Below are 14,917 nucleotides of genomic sequence, written 5' to 3' on the forward strand. Positions count from 1 at the left end.
GGTCCTTATTGAAAATCAAGGGGACCAGCACGCTCTCTCTCTCTCTCTCGCTTTCTCTCTCTCTCTATCTCTCTGTCTTTTATTCCATAAAGGTCAGATTCCCAGCTGATCTGGGTTCTCTTGTAAATTACACTTGACAGCAGAGCACGGGGCCGCTCTCTGCTCTCACCCTAAAGAAGCCTAGGGGACATGTGCATGTGTGTACACGTACTGTACAGTATCTTTATTTGTTCTTCTCCTGCATACATACTGTAGATTTGCGTGTGTGCACGGTCCTGTGAAGCAGTTTACTGGGTCAGTGCGTAACATGTCTGTCCCTTGTTTCTGCATCTCTGCGTTAGATCCTCTTACCAATGAGCATCATGGACAGCAAATCAGTCTTGCCTCAGCACCATGGGGAGTTCTGTCATATCCTTGCACCGGTGTCACATTTTAGACAAAAAAAGGTAGTTTGTGTACTCTGATGCAACTCTGGCGCAAGACAAGACAGAGGAGGAAGGAGATGTCTGAATATGGGTGTGTAAGAGAGCGACAAGCACGGGGAAGCTGTGTAATTACCCACCATCTCAGACATCATTAATGGGACAGGGATGTTGGAAGGAGTGTGTTTGGGGGTGAAGGGTGGGCACGTCGTAAGTGTTCGCGAAGGGCCAGAAACAATACCACTTACAGTACAGCATTTCATGTTTTTTTTTTTTCGTTTTTTTTTTTCTGTTCCGCTTAACCTTCTGCTGTTGGCTGTCAATAATGTTTCATCTATTCTGTTGTGTGGTATTTCCCTCTAAGCAGCAGTCTTTGGGAAGATTTACAGCATAGCTGTAGCGTAGATTAGAGGAGCGTGCTCCATAAACCAGGAAAAGCCCATGCCGAGTGCAGAGGAAAAAAAAAAAACAGATGTGAAAGGAGAGAGAGAGAGCGAGAGAGTGAATGACATTTTGTCTTCTGCGGCAGAGGAAGCCGTGCTATAATGGGTTTCGCTTAATTTGAGCTCAATTGGAAAGTTATTAGAGAGCCCGATTTAGCCGTTTGTGAATTTGGTCAAGGGCACTGCAGCCGAGCCCGAGCTCAGAGCGGCGTTTGGAAACAGCGACGTGTGTCTGCTGGAGCAGAACCGCAGAGAGGAGGAGCTGCTGATATACACGATACACCCCGCACGCTCTCACCAAGGCTGATCAGAGCATCCCCACAAGGCGTTCTGCTCACACTGTGGTGAAGAATAAAGCTTTGTGTGTGTGTGTGACTGGGTGGAGAGGTTGTTTGGTTCACATGGTGGTGTGTGTTTGTCTGTTTGCTTTGTGTTTTTCGAATTGCCTTTGGCAGAAGTTGTTCTTATCAGCGCTGATTTCAGGTGGCTTTGTGTGTTTTGCCAGTAGGTCGCTTTGGCAGACCTTTGCTATTTACTTTGGAGGTCACCTAACGAACATTTTTTTTTCCTTTTCTTTTCTTTTCTTTTTTTTTTTTTTTTTTTACAACGCAAGTGAAAGACAGCGAAATGAATCATGGTCATGTTTGTGAACAGTAATAACCTAAACAAATTCCTTTTTCAGTCTAGCAATGCCGTTAAGAGGTTTATTGATCCGAGTGATTTTCTCTTAAGGGTTGTTGTTTTTTTAAAGGTCATAAAGTAGATCTGGAGATTGTAAAATAATTAGGGTAAACATTTTAAGCTAAGTGCTAAAACAATGATTGTTGTATTTACAATCTAGCATTATTACTAGGGACGTTCAAGTCAAACTGGGACTTTTAAATGTATATAAAAAAAAACACAGTTATGTAAAAAAAAAAAAAAAAAAACTCCATTTATTTCTCTATATAATCCCCTGCTGCACTAATGCACTTATCCCAGTGTCTCACTAGTGCCTGGATACCATCAAGGTAGAAAGTTTTCTCAGTATGCCGGAGCCAAAACTTTTTTAATGGTCCTTCACTTTAATGGAAAACAGCTTTGTTGTTCACTCAAGGCATTTTATTTATTTATTTTGCAGGACATTGTTCAACCATATTTAATTCATTCTGTAGGCGAGTTGGTAAGGTGAAATTCTGTCTTGTGAAACACATTTTCCTATAGAAATAATGTAAATGCAAATAATCCGTTCCAGCCACCCATAAAATATTACAAATATTACCAATTTTCAAAATTGAAATTCTATTTTTGCATATAGAAATAATTAAAACATTTAGAAAAGACATGTAAATTAAGTAAAATATTAAATATTGTAGATATTACAACTCAATTATTCTTAATTTATGATTCCTCTAAACACCGGCTGCTTTAAAATTAAACTGAAAGTGGCTCTCGTTTCTACTTTCTGTCGTGCTTTATAACATTCTTGAGACCCATGGTGGTATGTCTTCTTAAAATATTGTGCAAAATCCAAAAAAACACAAAACACAAAACCCACATCATATGTAAACTTATTTAGCTTGGCTTGACTGACACATCCAAAGTTTTGATGAGCTAACGGAAGTAGGCGCAAACAGGTATATGCAAAACTGGAAGTACACAGAAAATGCTTCTCGGGGCAAAATTTTTTGCAAAACTTGGGCGTTCCTACAATGATGTACCTCTGTACTGCCTACTGCAGCACTTGCACATTACAGGAACTCGACCGGGAGTTGTTGCCGCTTCTCTTTTATAGTGTGTATTGTATATAGTGATTCCGGTGTACTAAGATATCTTTCTACCTTAAAGGTATACAAGCACTAGTGCTACTCTCGGATAAGTGCCCTAATGCAGCATGGTATTATATAAAGAATTAAAGACAATTTCTGTTGTTCTCATACCTGTGTTGTGTTCTGTTAATCAAAAGTCCCAGTTTGACTTGAACGCCCCTCATATTTAAGCTTTTTAACGAATGATTCCATAAATATAAAACTAACCTTACTAAAAAATATTTATATTAGGTAAACTCAACTACTAGCATTATGTTCACTACAGCACTCGAACAATTCATTGTACTGTAATTAACGAGGCAGGTGAATAATCAGTGTTTCTATGTGGAACCAAACAGTAAAGGCAGGTTCTAAGGGGTTAAACGCCAGCGGTTCTCAGAAAACAGCACATGTAACGTTATTTCCTTTCCAGGATCAGCACCGGATCGTCTTTTTAAACGAATGCACAGTGAGCCTTGCCTCCTCAAAATTACCACTGGCTCCTCTTCTTAACCAATCATAATCAAGAGCAGGAGATCCGTACTCAAAGCGAGTTCGAGAAAATGAGTCTCCGCAGCAGCTCTGCAACATTTTCAAATAATCAGATGTGAACATAAACAAAATCATGCTATTAGTGGAAATTGAAACTTCCACAAGAGCCCCTACATACACTCGACATACCACCACACACACACGCACGCACGCACGCACGCACGCACGCACGTACGCACGCTCGCACGTTTAAACACTCCTCCAAACATAACACGACGCGTAATTGCGACAGCGATGCGTAATTAGTTTGAGTTTAATTACCAGAAGGGGTTAACTCTTTTATTACTGGATTCCGAACGTACCATGACTCACACTGCCTTAATTCCTCACGATAATTATGATTACCCTTCATATTGATTAATTTCACGCTGTGTGCATTACGTGCTTAAAGGGGAGGTTTGTCAAAAATTATTAATTAGCATTCTCTGAACTTCTGAGATGAGACGTGTTACTGCCTCTGACCCAGTAAGTGTCGCGTCTCATGCAAATGACTGCGCGTAAACATTGTGTTTACTCTCGACACATGCAAAATAGGTCTTCATTTGCTGAAGCAACAAGTGAAGGTCAACATCAGATCAGCAGCTATCAAGCAGCCGGTTGACATGCAAGTATTTTCTATTAGCAGCGTGACCTTTACTTCATTCAGTGCGTGTGGGAGTCCAGGAAAAACTGCACTTGGCACCTACACCTTTTATGTTTCTATCAAAATGTGTGTTTTCCCGTCTGAGCAGCATCATTTCAGCAAAAATATTAAGTATCGTACCACTAGAGCTACATCACACACACACACATTTTTCCATCCCTGTGCTCTCTCTCTCCTTCGGTCTCTCTGCCATCCTCTCCCTGGCTCTCATTTCATGACAAATACTGCGTCATTCGTGTTGCCAAGCCTTATGTAACGACTTATGAGCTGTATTTAGAGTTGAAGTGTGAGTAGTGCGGAGTTCGAGCCAGAATTGCACACATCACATTCCAGGCCTTAGAATCCCTTCCCGAATTGAAGTGCTGCTTAGAAAGTTTCGTTTTGCTGCAGAGCTTGCTCATGAGAGAGGAACGTTTTTTTTTTTTTTTTTTTTTTTCCCGTTATGTGTTGTTCTAACTTTAAACAGTATTAAATTTAGCTTCAGTCTTTACAAAACAGATTTTTTTCTTCTTCCACATATAAGCTTCTGTGAGCGGGAAAGATGGCTTTATTATCGTCAGGATCTGCAACTGTCATATCAAGAGCATCGCAGTGGTTATGTACAGGATGGGTGTCAGTCTTAACATGTGTTACTATTACATTGAATATTTTTTTTTACATGGTGGTGTAATGGTTAGCACTGTGGTCTCTCACCTCCAGGGTCGAGGGTTCGGTTTTATGTCTGTGTGTGTGTGTGTAGAGTTTGCATGTTCTCCCCGTATTTGATGGGTTTCCTCTTGGTTTCGCCCACAGTCCAAAGACATCCAGATTAGGCTAATTGTTATTTCCAAATTGGGAGTCTCCAGGCCTCCCATGTCCTTGTATTGGGTACGCAGTATAGAGAACAAGTGAGTGAGTATATTAATGATATAAAATTTGAAAATCAGGGGTTCTTTGAAAGGAAACACTTTACCCAGCAGACACACACAACCTAACGTGCAGGATGTCCGCAGACGGTCTTTAAAGCTCAATCTCCTTAAAGAGGTCTTTGGATATTACTAATTACTCTGTGAAGACGCCCTAAAGATGACTAATATAAGGGCTTTGGGAATTTACTCTGGAAGACATCTGGCATGTTAAGATTTTTAGGCGCTTTAATGGGTCCTGAAGACATTTTCAATGGGTCTCTAGTTTATTTGGTCGTGAAGATGTCCTGCAGTCCTACACGTGCCCACTGGGTAGCTATTACATTTAAAGTAGCTATTTGGAATCCACTCCTACAGCAAAACTCTTCATTACAGTTGTACATAGAACTTTGGGATTTTTTTTTTCAATCAAGAGGGACCAAATAAAATCGTACAGTTTTTATAGCGCAGTACTGTGCAAAAGTTTAGATTCACCCCTTTATTTCCTCACATAAAATGAAATGACATGATGTTGATTAAATTACAGAAATGAGAACGAATGTTTCATGTCGACAGTTTGCAAAATAATTAAAGATGCCTAAACAATTAAAAAATCCTAACATTCCCGAGCAGGAACCTCATTTCCCCTCTCGTCTCTTCCAACCCCTCAGCGTTCATCATCACCAGTATACTAATCATCTGTCATCATCTGCAAATGTTTCTCACTGGTAACTTTAGGTTGGATGTTTGTTTTTTTCTTATGATGGAATAATTCATAGGTGATTATGTGACTTAACAAAGACAAACCATTCCTCTGAAACTGGTCAGGTACAGGGTGTGGACTGAAAATGAAAGACCAAAGCGTGTCAAAAGTGAGAGCCTAATACTGTACGTCCTTTAGGAAACCTGGTGAACTATTCCTCATGACCAGTGTTGGGTGTAACACATTACAGACTAACGCGTTAGAGTACTTGGATTACTTTTTTGATGTGACGAGTAATTTAACGCGTTAGGTCCGCCTTTTAAGTACTCAGCAGTGATTCCGTTAGTGTGTGTGTGTGTGTGTGAAAGTCGTCCTACAGGCCCCGCCCCTGATAACCCGCCCCAATAACAGAGTTATTCCTGCTGTTATACCCATATCTCACCTATACAGTTTGACTATGCGAGGACGCGCGGAAAGATGAAAAACGTACGGTGAATCATGATGAACCGTTCTTACGGGGAACCTAGGGGTAGGGGTATAGGGGTATGGGTGGTTAAAAGATTGTGGACCAAACTTGGCTGAGTGATGATGGTAGAATAATTATAAAGGTCTTGACTAAAACAACATGCATAAGGAATCACAAAGGAGTTTTCATTTTCTGCAATGGAAAAGTAATTTAACTTATATCGTTGTAATGTTCCGATTACTTTTTAAAGACAGTAATTTTGTAATGTAATTAGTTACCTTAAAAAGTAACGTCCCCCAACACTGGTCATGACTCTTATAATGATGAGATTAATATATGAGAAAGTCTGGCTGTTTGAAAGCAAACTACTGTATAAAGAAATGAGGGGTGGTTTGAAACTTTTACAGAAATATACAACAGATTTCAACCTAAAATGCGAATGAAACTGAGAGAAACGACTCTGTTGCTCATCCTGAAGATCAGTTTCAATACCCTCAGTAGTGTCTGACTTTTTATTACACACTTGTTTAATAGTAATGACTCATAATCATAGTCTAGTGTCTAGTGTCACCCCAATGAGGAAGGGTTTTCTGCTGAACCTGGTTCCTCTCAAGGGTTCACCTCTCGCCTGTTCATTAAAAATCTAACTCTACATTCGGATTTCTGTAACGCTGCTTCATGACAGTATCTTTTATTAAAGGCAACGTAAAAATGTAATTTAATAGCAAGAAAAATAAAAATGTATCCATAAAATGTCATCTGTTATACGTCCTCATTTGCTAATGTCTAGTTGATACAAAATTTTTTTCGTTCTCTTTCTGTGTGTGTGTGTGTGTGTGTAGTTGATGGCTGTACGGACTGGTCAGTGGACTACCTGAAGTACCGGGTGCTGCACGGAGAACCGGTGCGGATCAAGTGCGCTCTGTTTTACGGCTATATCCGGGCGAACTACTCGCAGGCGCAGAGCTCAGGCCTCAGTCTGATGTGGTACCGCAGCTCAGGGCTCGGCCACGGAGACTTCGAGGAGCCCATCTCATTCAATGGCCTGCGCATGAGCAAAGAGGAGGACGCCATCTGGTTCAGACCTGCCGAACTGCAGGACGCCGGCCTCTACTCCTGCGTGCTGAGGTGAGACTGAATTATATGCACACACACACACACACACACACATGTACTGTATGTGATCACATGGCTTTTGAAGCATGTGCGCACCATCTCATGCAAAATGCTTATAAGGTTATAAGGCTGACTGATCGTAAATGTGTTGCTAAGAGTATACTAAATATTGTAAATAAATATTACAAATAAAGAAATCCTACAATATTTACATTTTTAAGGCTTTGTGTGTGTGTGTGTGTGTGGGAATCTTCACCATTAAAGAGCCAATTGCATGTGCATTATTCTTTATGCATATACTCCAGTAAAAGGTTAGTTTAATGCAATCTAATGTAATCATAAGCTTATAACTTTAATACCTTATAATGGAATCTGTTGTTTGTAATGCTTTTAACAAAATCGAACAATAAAACAAGGGAAACAGAGCTAGATTTATGCATATTGGCTTACAACAGTGTGTTGTATATTTGCATGTGTGGAGGTGCGTATGTGGGTGTTATTCAGTACGGGAATGACTGAGTGCGGTGAGACAGCAGAGGACAGAGGGAAGCTCAGTCACCCATCAATCACACGCTGATGCTCTGGTTCGGCTGGGGAGCTCTGTGGCCTCTCGGTGGCTCGGGTGTCCGTCTGCTTAAGCTTAAATCTGATAATCTGCTCATCATGACCACATTAGCATCACGGAATGTCACTTTCAATGTTGCGGGCTTGTGTGTGTGTGTCTGTGCCCGTGTTTGTGTGTTTGCACGCAGATACAGTATGTATGTGGATAGTTCAAGTTTCAGATGAAAACATCATTTCATGTGCATTTTGCTGTTAATGGGAGAATACAGTGTGCTGTAGAGGACCGCAAGAATGCCGCATCCACTGCAGAACAATCACAAAAAGACTGCTTTCACTGCAAAATACATAAGAGCAATTACATACATTTACCTCGCTTATGCAGCCAGGAATATACCGGCGTTCGGGTCAGGAAGCAAATCAAGAGACGGTGAGAAGATTTCGCCGTGCAAAATTACAGCTTCAGTACTTTCACCAGTTACTGCTAATTACGTCCGCTGGCTGGAGGAACATTATTAATGTTATAATATGATTCAGATAATGCACAGACCTATTTAGCTGGGTTTTTTTTTTTTAAACAGTGCAAGCCTAATGAAGCAGACTTTGAACAACAAATCCGTCTACTGTACAGTATGTTTGACTATAATAGTCCCCTTGGACGTCCATAATCGTCCGTATACCTTCACTAGAACCCGAGTACGCTAGCCGTGCCGTATCTGTGAATTGAGCAATATAAACAGTCATCACTTAAACCACTTAAAGCAGCTCTCTCTTTTTTTACTTCCATGAGGTGTTAATTTCAATCACCCGGGACGTCTACAGTCTGCGTGTTATTTTGACATCTTTTCGGCATATAAGCACAAGAGATGGGAAATAATTTGGGCGACAACAAAAGATCCGTCGACGGCGTGTTTTGAAAGCGATCCTCCAAGTAACGAGTTCTCTATAATTAAAAGTAGGGTTTTTTTTTTCCTTCTTTAAATAAAGAGGATGGAAAACAAAGTGAGACCTGAGAAAGAAGACAGAGAGAGAGTACGAGCGAGCACAGGAGGTATAATATAGTGTGGATGCAGCATTCAGACATTGTGTCCTGTGTGGTGATGGCGTGAGCATTCTGTGGACATACTAATGAGTGCGAGTGTCATTTCTTTATCAGAATTGTGTCAGAATGTCAGAATACAAATATTCAGCGCCTCAAGCAGGGCAAACTCCACTAGGCAGCAAGCAAACGAATAAATCCTATAATGTGTCATTTAAGCTTTCGTGTAAAAAGAGAGAGAGAAAGATAGAGAGAGAGGTTTTCTTTAGTTACTGAAATTAAGGGTTAGATCTAGGTTTAGACCGACTGTAGCGTGTAATAGGGACATTCATAATAATCTCAGTGGAAGGACCTTACAAGGAAAATAAGCCAAGCGACAGATACATACTGTAGATACATAGATATATACCTAAGTGATCCCCAAGGAGATCGCAGAAACGGAAACGAGAGAGCGGCCGGCGTTTTAACGTGTGTATCGTATTCCCTGTGCTCTGAGCCATGTGTGTGATGAAAGCAGCTGATTCGCCCAATAAAAGCTAATAAACTGAAAGTCACCACTGAGATCATTAGTATGATCCTTAGCAGAGGTAACTAGCCTCGCCTCATTGCTAGCCATGCTAGCAACAACAATTAACATTTCTTTATCTAAGCACTGCTGTGGATTTTCCCCTCCCTTAGCGAGGTCAGGTTTAATCGTCTGAACTCAGCCATGAACGAAAGTCTTTTACAGGCCGGGTAGAGTTGAACCGCCAGATAAAGTCAAGCCAGTTATCGCGCTGATTTAAGCATGTTTCATGTATTCATGCAGTGGGAATCCTCATACAGTATGTGGAGCTGTGTGTGGTTGAGTGTGAAGTGTGTTTCTCTCTCTGGCTCTAACAGGAACTCGACGTTCTGCATGAAGGTGTCCATGACTCTGATGGTGGCCGATAATGACACAGCGGTCTGTTATAACTCCAAACTGCGCTACGCCGAGAAAGCCGAGCTGGGCAAGAGCAAGGACATTTCCTGCCCTGATATCCAGGACTTTGTCCAGCCTGGCCAGGAGCCACAGATAACGTGGTACAAGGTAGAGTGTTGAGTGTGTTTGCCTTCTAGCTGTCATTGTTCCTTTTATGCTTGATGGATTTACTGTGTCCCCCCCCCCCGCTCTCTCCTCTCTCTCTCTCTCTCCCTCTCTCTCTCTCTCTGCCTCTCTTTTTTTTTTTCTTTTGGGTGAGCAGGAATGCAGTGAGTGGCAGTGGAGGCCAAGTATACTGCAGTCTGGAGACACTCTTTCCATCCAAGAAGTGACAGAGGATGACATCGGGAACTACACCTGCGAGGTGCCCTTCGCGGGCTTCCTCGTGCGCCGAACGACTTACCTGAGTGTGACAGGTAACATTAAAATCTGCCGAGCACTGCTGCGAAATAAAAAAAAAAAGGGGCTGAGGCTTATGACTTGATACGTTCTTCACGCACGTGACATAACAGGATGGATATAACAAGATAGTTAGCACTCGCCGGGGTGGCTGCAACGAGAAAAAGGGTAGAACGGGATAGAACAGATTAATGTATGTATTTTAATACGGCATGCTTCTCCCCTCTTGAGGCTGTTTAATAAAGAGATTTCAGGGTGCTGTGTCTTCATAACGTTAACTGCGGTGATAAAGCACTTCATTATAGAGCTGTGACAGCGCAGCAGACCCACTTTACTGCACTGGCATGCTCACACACTTAACTTCCATTATTTCTGTGACCTTCCAGCTGCTCATGCGCGCACTCGCGAGCGCACTTTTCCGCAGACGCATGCGCATGCTTAGCCTGATCTCTGTCACCCGTTAAATCTAAATCCATGCCAGTAAGAACCGCACAATTAATTGGATATTAAATGGTCGGGTGCAATTAGCTAATCATGAAAGGCATTGGCCAGTGCGTGCCGTTTGTAGTGTGTTCACCGCATCAGGATTAATCACGCCAGCATTACTCAGCAAATGATCTATGGAACAAACCACAGCCACTATTGATGAGCGTGCTGGGAGTCCAGTGACCAGCGGCAGATGTTCCTGTTGAGTGTTCTGATAAATCACGAGCATCGCATCGGCATGGCCCGTATTAGTCTTCGTCTGAGCAGTGTACGTACTCAAACGCGCGGAATCTGTTCCCTGCAATCGCATCAGTCTAGGAAATCACACATCTGAGCTTAGCTGAGCAGCCACTTACAGGCTTAATCATCACTGATATCATTGCATAGAAACAGGAAGTGTAATAGCCTATGTAAAGGTTAAGACGTCTTTGTGTATACTTGTTTCTGAATTCCTGAAAACACTCTTCAGTTCCTTTACATCGCATCATTTTACAGGCATGTCACAGGCATTTTAATAAGCTTTTAACCTTATTAATATCAATCAGAAATTCTGCACATGTTCTGGTATATTAAGGCACACTAGAAAGTATAAGCGTAGAAAAAAAAAGACATTTGTCTTAGTTGGTCAATCAGCAATGGATTTAATTATCACGGACTTGATGCATACACATTCATATTCCATACAAACTTAAATATTTCTTTTGATTGTGTAAAGCTGCTTTGCGACAATGACAATTGTTAAAAGCGCTATACAAATACAACTGCAGTGATCAGCCATGAAATTAACACGACTGCCAGGTGAACTTCACGACATAGATCACCAAGTGTTAACCGACAAGCTGGTGACAGGATCATGAGCACCCGAAGCTCAAGTCCAAAGGCCAGTCCGTATGGCAGAAATAAATGAAAGAAGTAAATGCTGGCTATAATAGAAAGGGAGCAGAAGAGCCAGTGCACCACTCCTGACCTGGCCTCGAAATTTCCCAGATCACAATCCGATCAAGCACCCATGGGTTGCGTTGGGCAAACAAGTCTGATCCATGCAGGCCCTACTTAGAAACCCAACGGATCTGCTGTTAACATCCTGCTGCCAGACGCCACAGCAAAGATTCAGAGCTGATGCGGAGCCACTGGAGAGAGGCCAGAGCTCGGCGCTTGAACCATGATGTTTCTAATGTTATGTCTGACCAGTGTATATGTGAAATAACCCACGCTTATGGACGAAAGACCTAACCACATAGAAAAACCCCTGTTTTTTTTTTTTTACATGCTGACAAGCCCTTAGTGTACTGTTGTAATAGAGTCATGTCAATCTCGAATTCAGTATCTCTGTCTATTTCCCAATGTGCAGCTGCGACTAGAAATGCTCAAGTTCACAAGCTCAAGTTCAAATGATTACTGATTACAGTAATTACCTGGACTCAATCATCACCATGCTAACACACTGTGAAACATCATGACACTTTGTGAAACATTTATTCAGTTCTGTTCATCCGTCTGACAACCCACGCCTTTATTTCAGATTTGCTCATCCGGCTTTTCTCTCCCGGGTGCTGATCATGGGCTCATTATCTGAACACCTGTTTGTACATCAGCCGACCCTTGACCTGGTTCTGGATTCTGTTTTTAATGTTGTGGATTGATTTGTTTGTGCTTGCCAGTCGTTATTTTTAATAAAAGTGTTCACGGCGAGTGTCATCGCCTCTGATGCCTGATATATACACAGAAGACAGTATATGAGTGATAAAGGACATTGGTTTGACCCAGAGGCTTATCATGTGGCCCGACTTAAACAACCATTGTAACTGATGATGATTTGCCAGTGTGGCGAAACCCTTTTTTAATTATTAATTGTTATTTAATCTTTTAATTTATTTTAAATAGTTTTTTGTTTTAGGTGGTGTAGTGGTTAGCACTGTCGCCTTGCACCTCCAGGGTCTGGGTTCGATTCCCGGCCAGGCTCAATTCCTGTCTCTGTGTGCATGGAGTTTGCATGTTCTCCCCAGGTTTCTTCCGGGTTCTATGGTTTCCTCCCACAGTCCAAAGACATGTAGATTAGACTAATTGGCGTTCGCAAATTGCCCGTAGTGTGTGTATGAGTGTGTGCATGTGCCCTGCGATGGATTGGTACCATATCCTGGGTGTACCCTGCCTCTTGCCCTAAATCTCCTGGGATAGGCTCCTGGCCCCCCACGACCCTGAATACAGGATATAGAGTGGGTGGGTGTTTTTGGTTTGTGATTTATTTTCTACATCCCAGCCCCCAAAAATCACAGATTCACTGAAATCGCCAATTAACAGCACCCCAGCACCACCTTATCAAGGCTTTATGTAACAGAAACATCTCAATATCATCTGCTCAAAAGTGATTATTGCATATTTTTGATGCCTTCAGCATTCTTTTACAAATTAATGGACTTAGAAGGTTTGGGTTACCGATCAGAAGGTCAGTGGTTCTAACCCCCGGCACCACCTTAACATAAGTAACATAACTATACTACTTTAAATTCATATTCATCTTCTATATTGCTTATCTGGGGTACAGGGTCACGGGGGCCTGGAGCCTATCCCAGGAGACTCAGGCACGAGGCAAGGTATGCATTGGAAATGGTTCTAATCCATTGTGGGACGCACAAACAAACAGATACACACTGCAGGCAATTTGGGAGGGCCAGTTATCCTAACCTGCATGTCTTTGGACTGTGGGAGGAAAGCGGAGCACCTGAAGGAAATTCACCAAGCATGGGGAGAACATCCTGTGCTTGGTGGATGCGAACCCCACACACACACACAGACCCTGGAGGTGTGAGGTCACCATACTTTAAATTTTATAAATATGGACAAAGATATGTTAAAAAAATAAATTTGGTAGTCTTTGGAAACTATAGGGAATTATACTGTACAGGATGATTAGAATTTTTAAATTGCCCGGAGTGTATAAAAGTGTGTGTTTGTGTGTGTGTGTGTTTTTTTGCATTTGTGGCCTGTGATGAGTTGGCACCCTGTTCAGGGTGTCTCCCAGGATAGGTTGGCATAAGCTCCATGCCCCCTACATCCCTACAAAGTAAAAGCAGTGCTTAATTAATTATTCTTTTTGGCCAAAAACTGAATCTGGGGAGAAGCTGAAAAATAATTGTAAATTATTTCTATAATAAAAGTGAGCACAGTTTTCAAGTTCTTTATAAAGACCCCAGTAACCTTGAGAGAAAGATGATTTTCCAAGAGGAATGGGGCAAAGATTTTAACCAGAAGGCTTCACAGAACATACTTTTCACAGCAGATGTCTCGAAGTTGTAATTGCCAAAAACAACTCTGAACAAACTTTGGTAACTGGTAATAGACATTTTCCCCCATCAGTTTAATTATCCTTTTTTATTTTGTCTATGAATATGTATTTTTATTCATAAGTACAAAGACAAAAGACATAATTTGTGTAATGTTGAAGTGGAGTTATTTTTGGAAGTTTAAATATATATATATAAAAACCTCTCAAGTTTCTCAATACTTCATTACCTTTACTGTAGTAACTACGAAGATACTCAGAGAAAATGAGTTTGTCATTAGAAGATGCAGATCCTGAGAGTCTAAATGGTTAAATAGGCTTTTTTTTAAGTTGTATCCGATTCCTCCGTACTACCACTTAGTCGGGAGGGACGAAGATTATCACGTGTTTCCTCGAACACGTGATGCCAGCCGACCACATCTTTTGGAACTGTTTGCTCACGCACCATTGGGGACGGCGTAACACACTCAGCGGACAGCGCTATCCACTCCCTCTGCTTGCGTGAGCTCACAGACGCCCCTGATTGGCTGTAGAGCTGTAATTAATGTGCGAGCACTAAATACCTCTCATCCCTCCCCAATCAGCTCCAGCTGCAAGAGGCTACAGCATCACCCGGGAATCGAACTCGCGATCTCTGGATGATAGGATGAGAAATGGAGTTAGGTCAGGACTGTAGGGGGGGATTTGGAAATAACTCCCAGATGAGTTCCTATAATGTCCCAGTGATCGTGTGAATGGTTGTGTGTACAGTTCTCAGAGACAGATGCATCTCTTCCGCAAGTTTACAAGTCGGCGACAAGTTATCCATCAGATTTTGTAAGGAACAGGTGTTCCACTTAATGAATGTTCACTGCAGTGGGCTCTGAGCCACCATGGCTGGGATGGCCAATCACGGATGTTCGGACTTCTTTAAAATGTTTGCACCGTCCAGATGTTTTACTGAAAATAAGAGTCTCATCACCGTACTGTGCTCCTGTAAATGTCAATCGTGAGCTTCATTCACGAGAAACGTCTTCACGAGTCCCGCTTTGACTCGAACGCCCTTCATAAATAACGTCGTCATTTCAACCGCTAGAAATCCCCCATACGTTTGTAGCGTGATTGCAGCGCTTTGCCGGACAGCGCGCGGTAAATTTATTCGTGTACAAATTCAGCTAATGAACTAAAGTCGT

The 14,917-nt window shown here is 41.9% G+C and overlaps 1 protein-coding gene across 2 annotated transcripts in view; it reads left to right on the forward strand.

Annotated features, from left to right (window-relative positions):
- il1rapl1a (interleukin 1 receptor accessory protein-like 1a) overlaps nt 1-14,917 on the forward strand; it is a 121,342-nt gene that overhangs the window by 67,452 nt on the left and 38,973 nt on the right. For both annotated transcript variants that reach the window (XM_053496766.1, XM_053496768.1), the window contains exons 3-5: nt 6,743-7,028; nt 9,499-9,685; nt 9,840-9,993. In XM_053496766.1, the coding sequence (XP_053352741.1) occupies nt 6,743-7,028; nt 9,499-9,685; nt 9,840-9,993 (627 nt within the window). The remainder of the gene's footprint in view (nt 1-6,742; nt 7,029-9,498; nt 9,686-9,839; nt 9,994-14,917) is intronic.

Source organism: Clarias gariepinus, chromosome 5 (genome assembly GCF_024256425.1).
Source record: "Clarias gariepinus isolate MV-2021 ecotype Netherlands chromosome 5, CGAR_prim_01v2, whole genome shotgun sequence".
Classification (NCBI taxonomy): Eukaryota; Metazoa; Chordata; class Actinopteri; order Siluriformes; family Clariidae; genus Clarias; species Clarias gariepinus.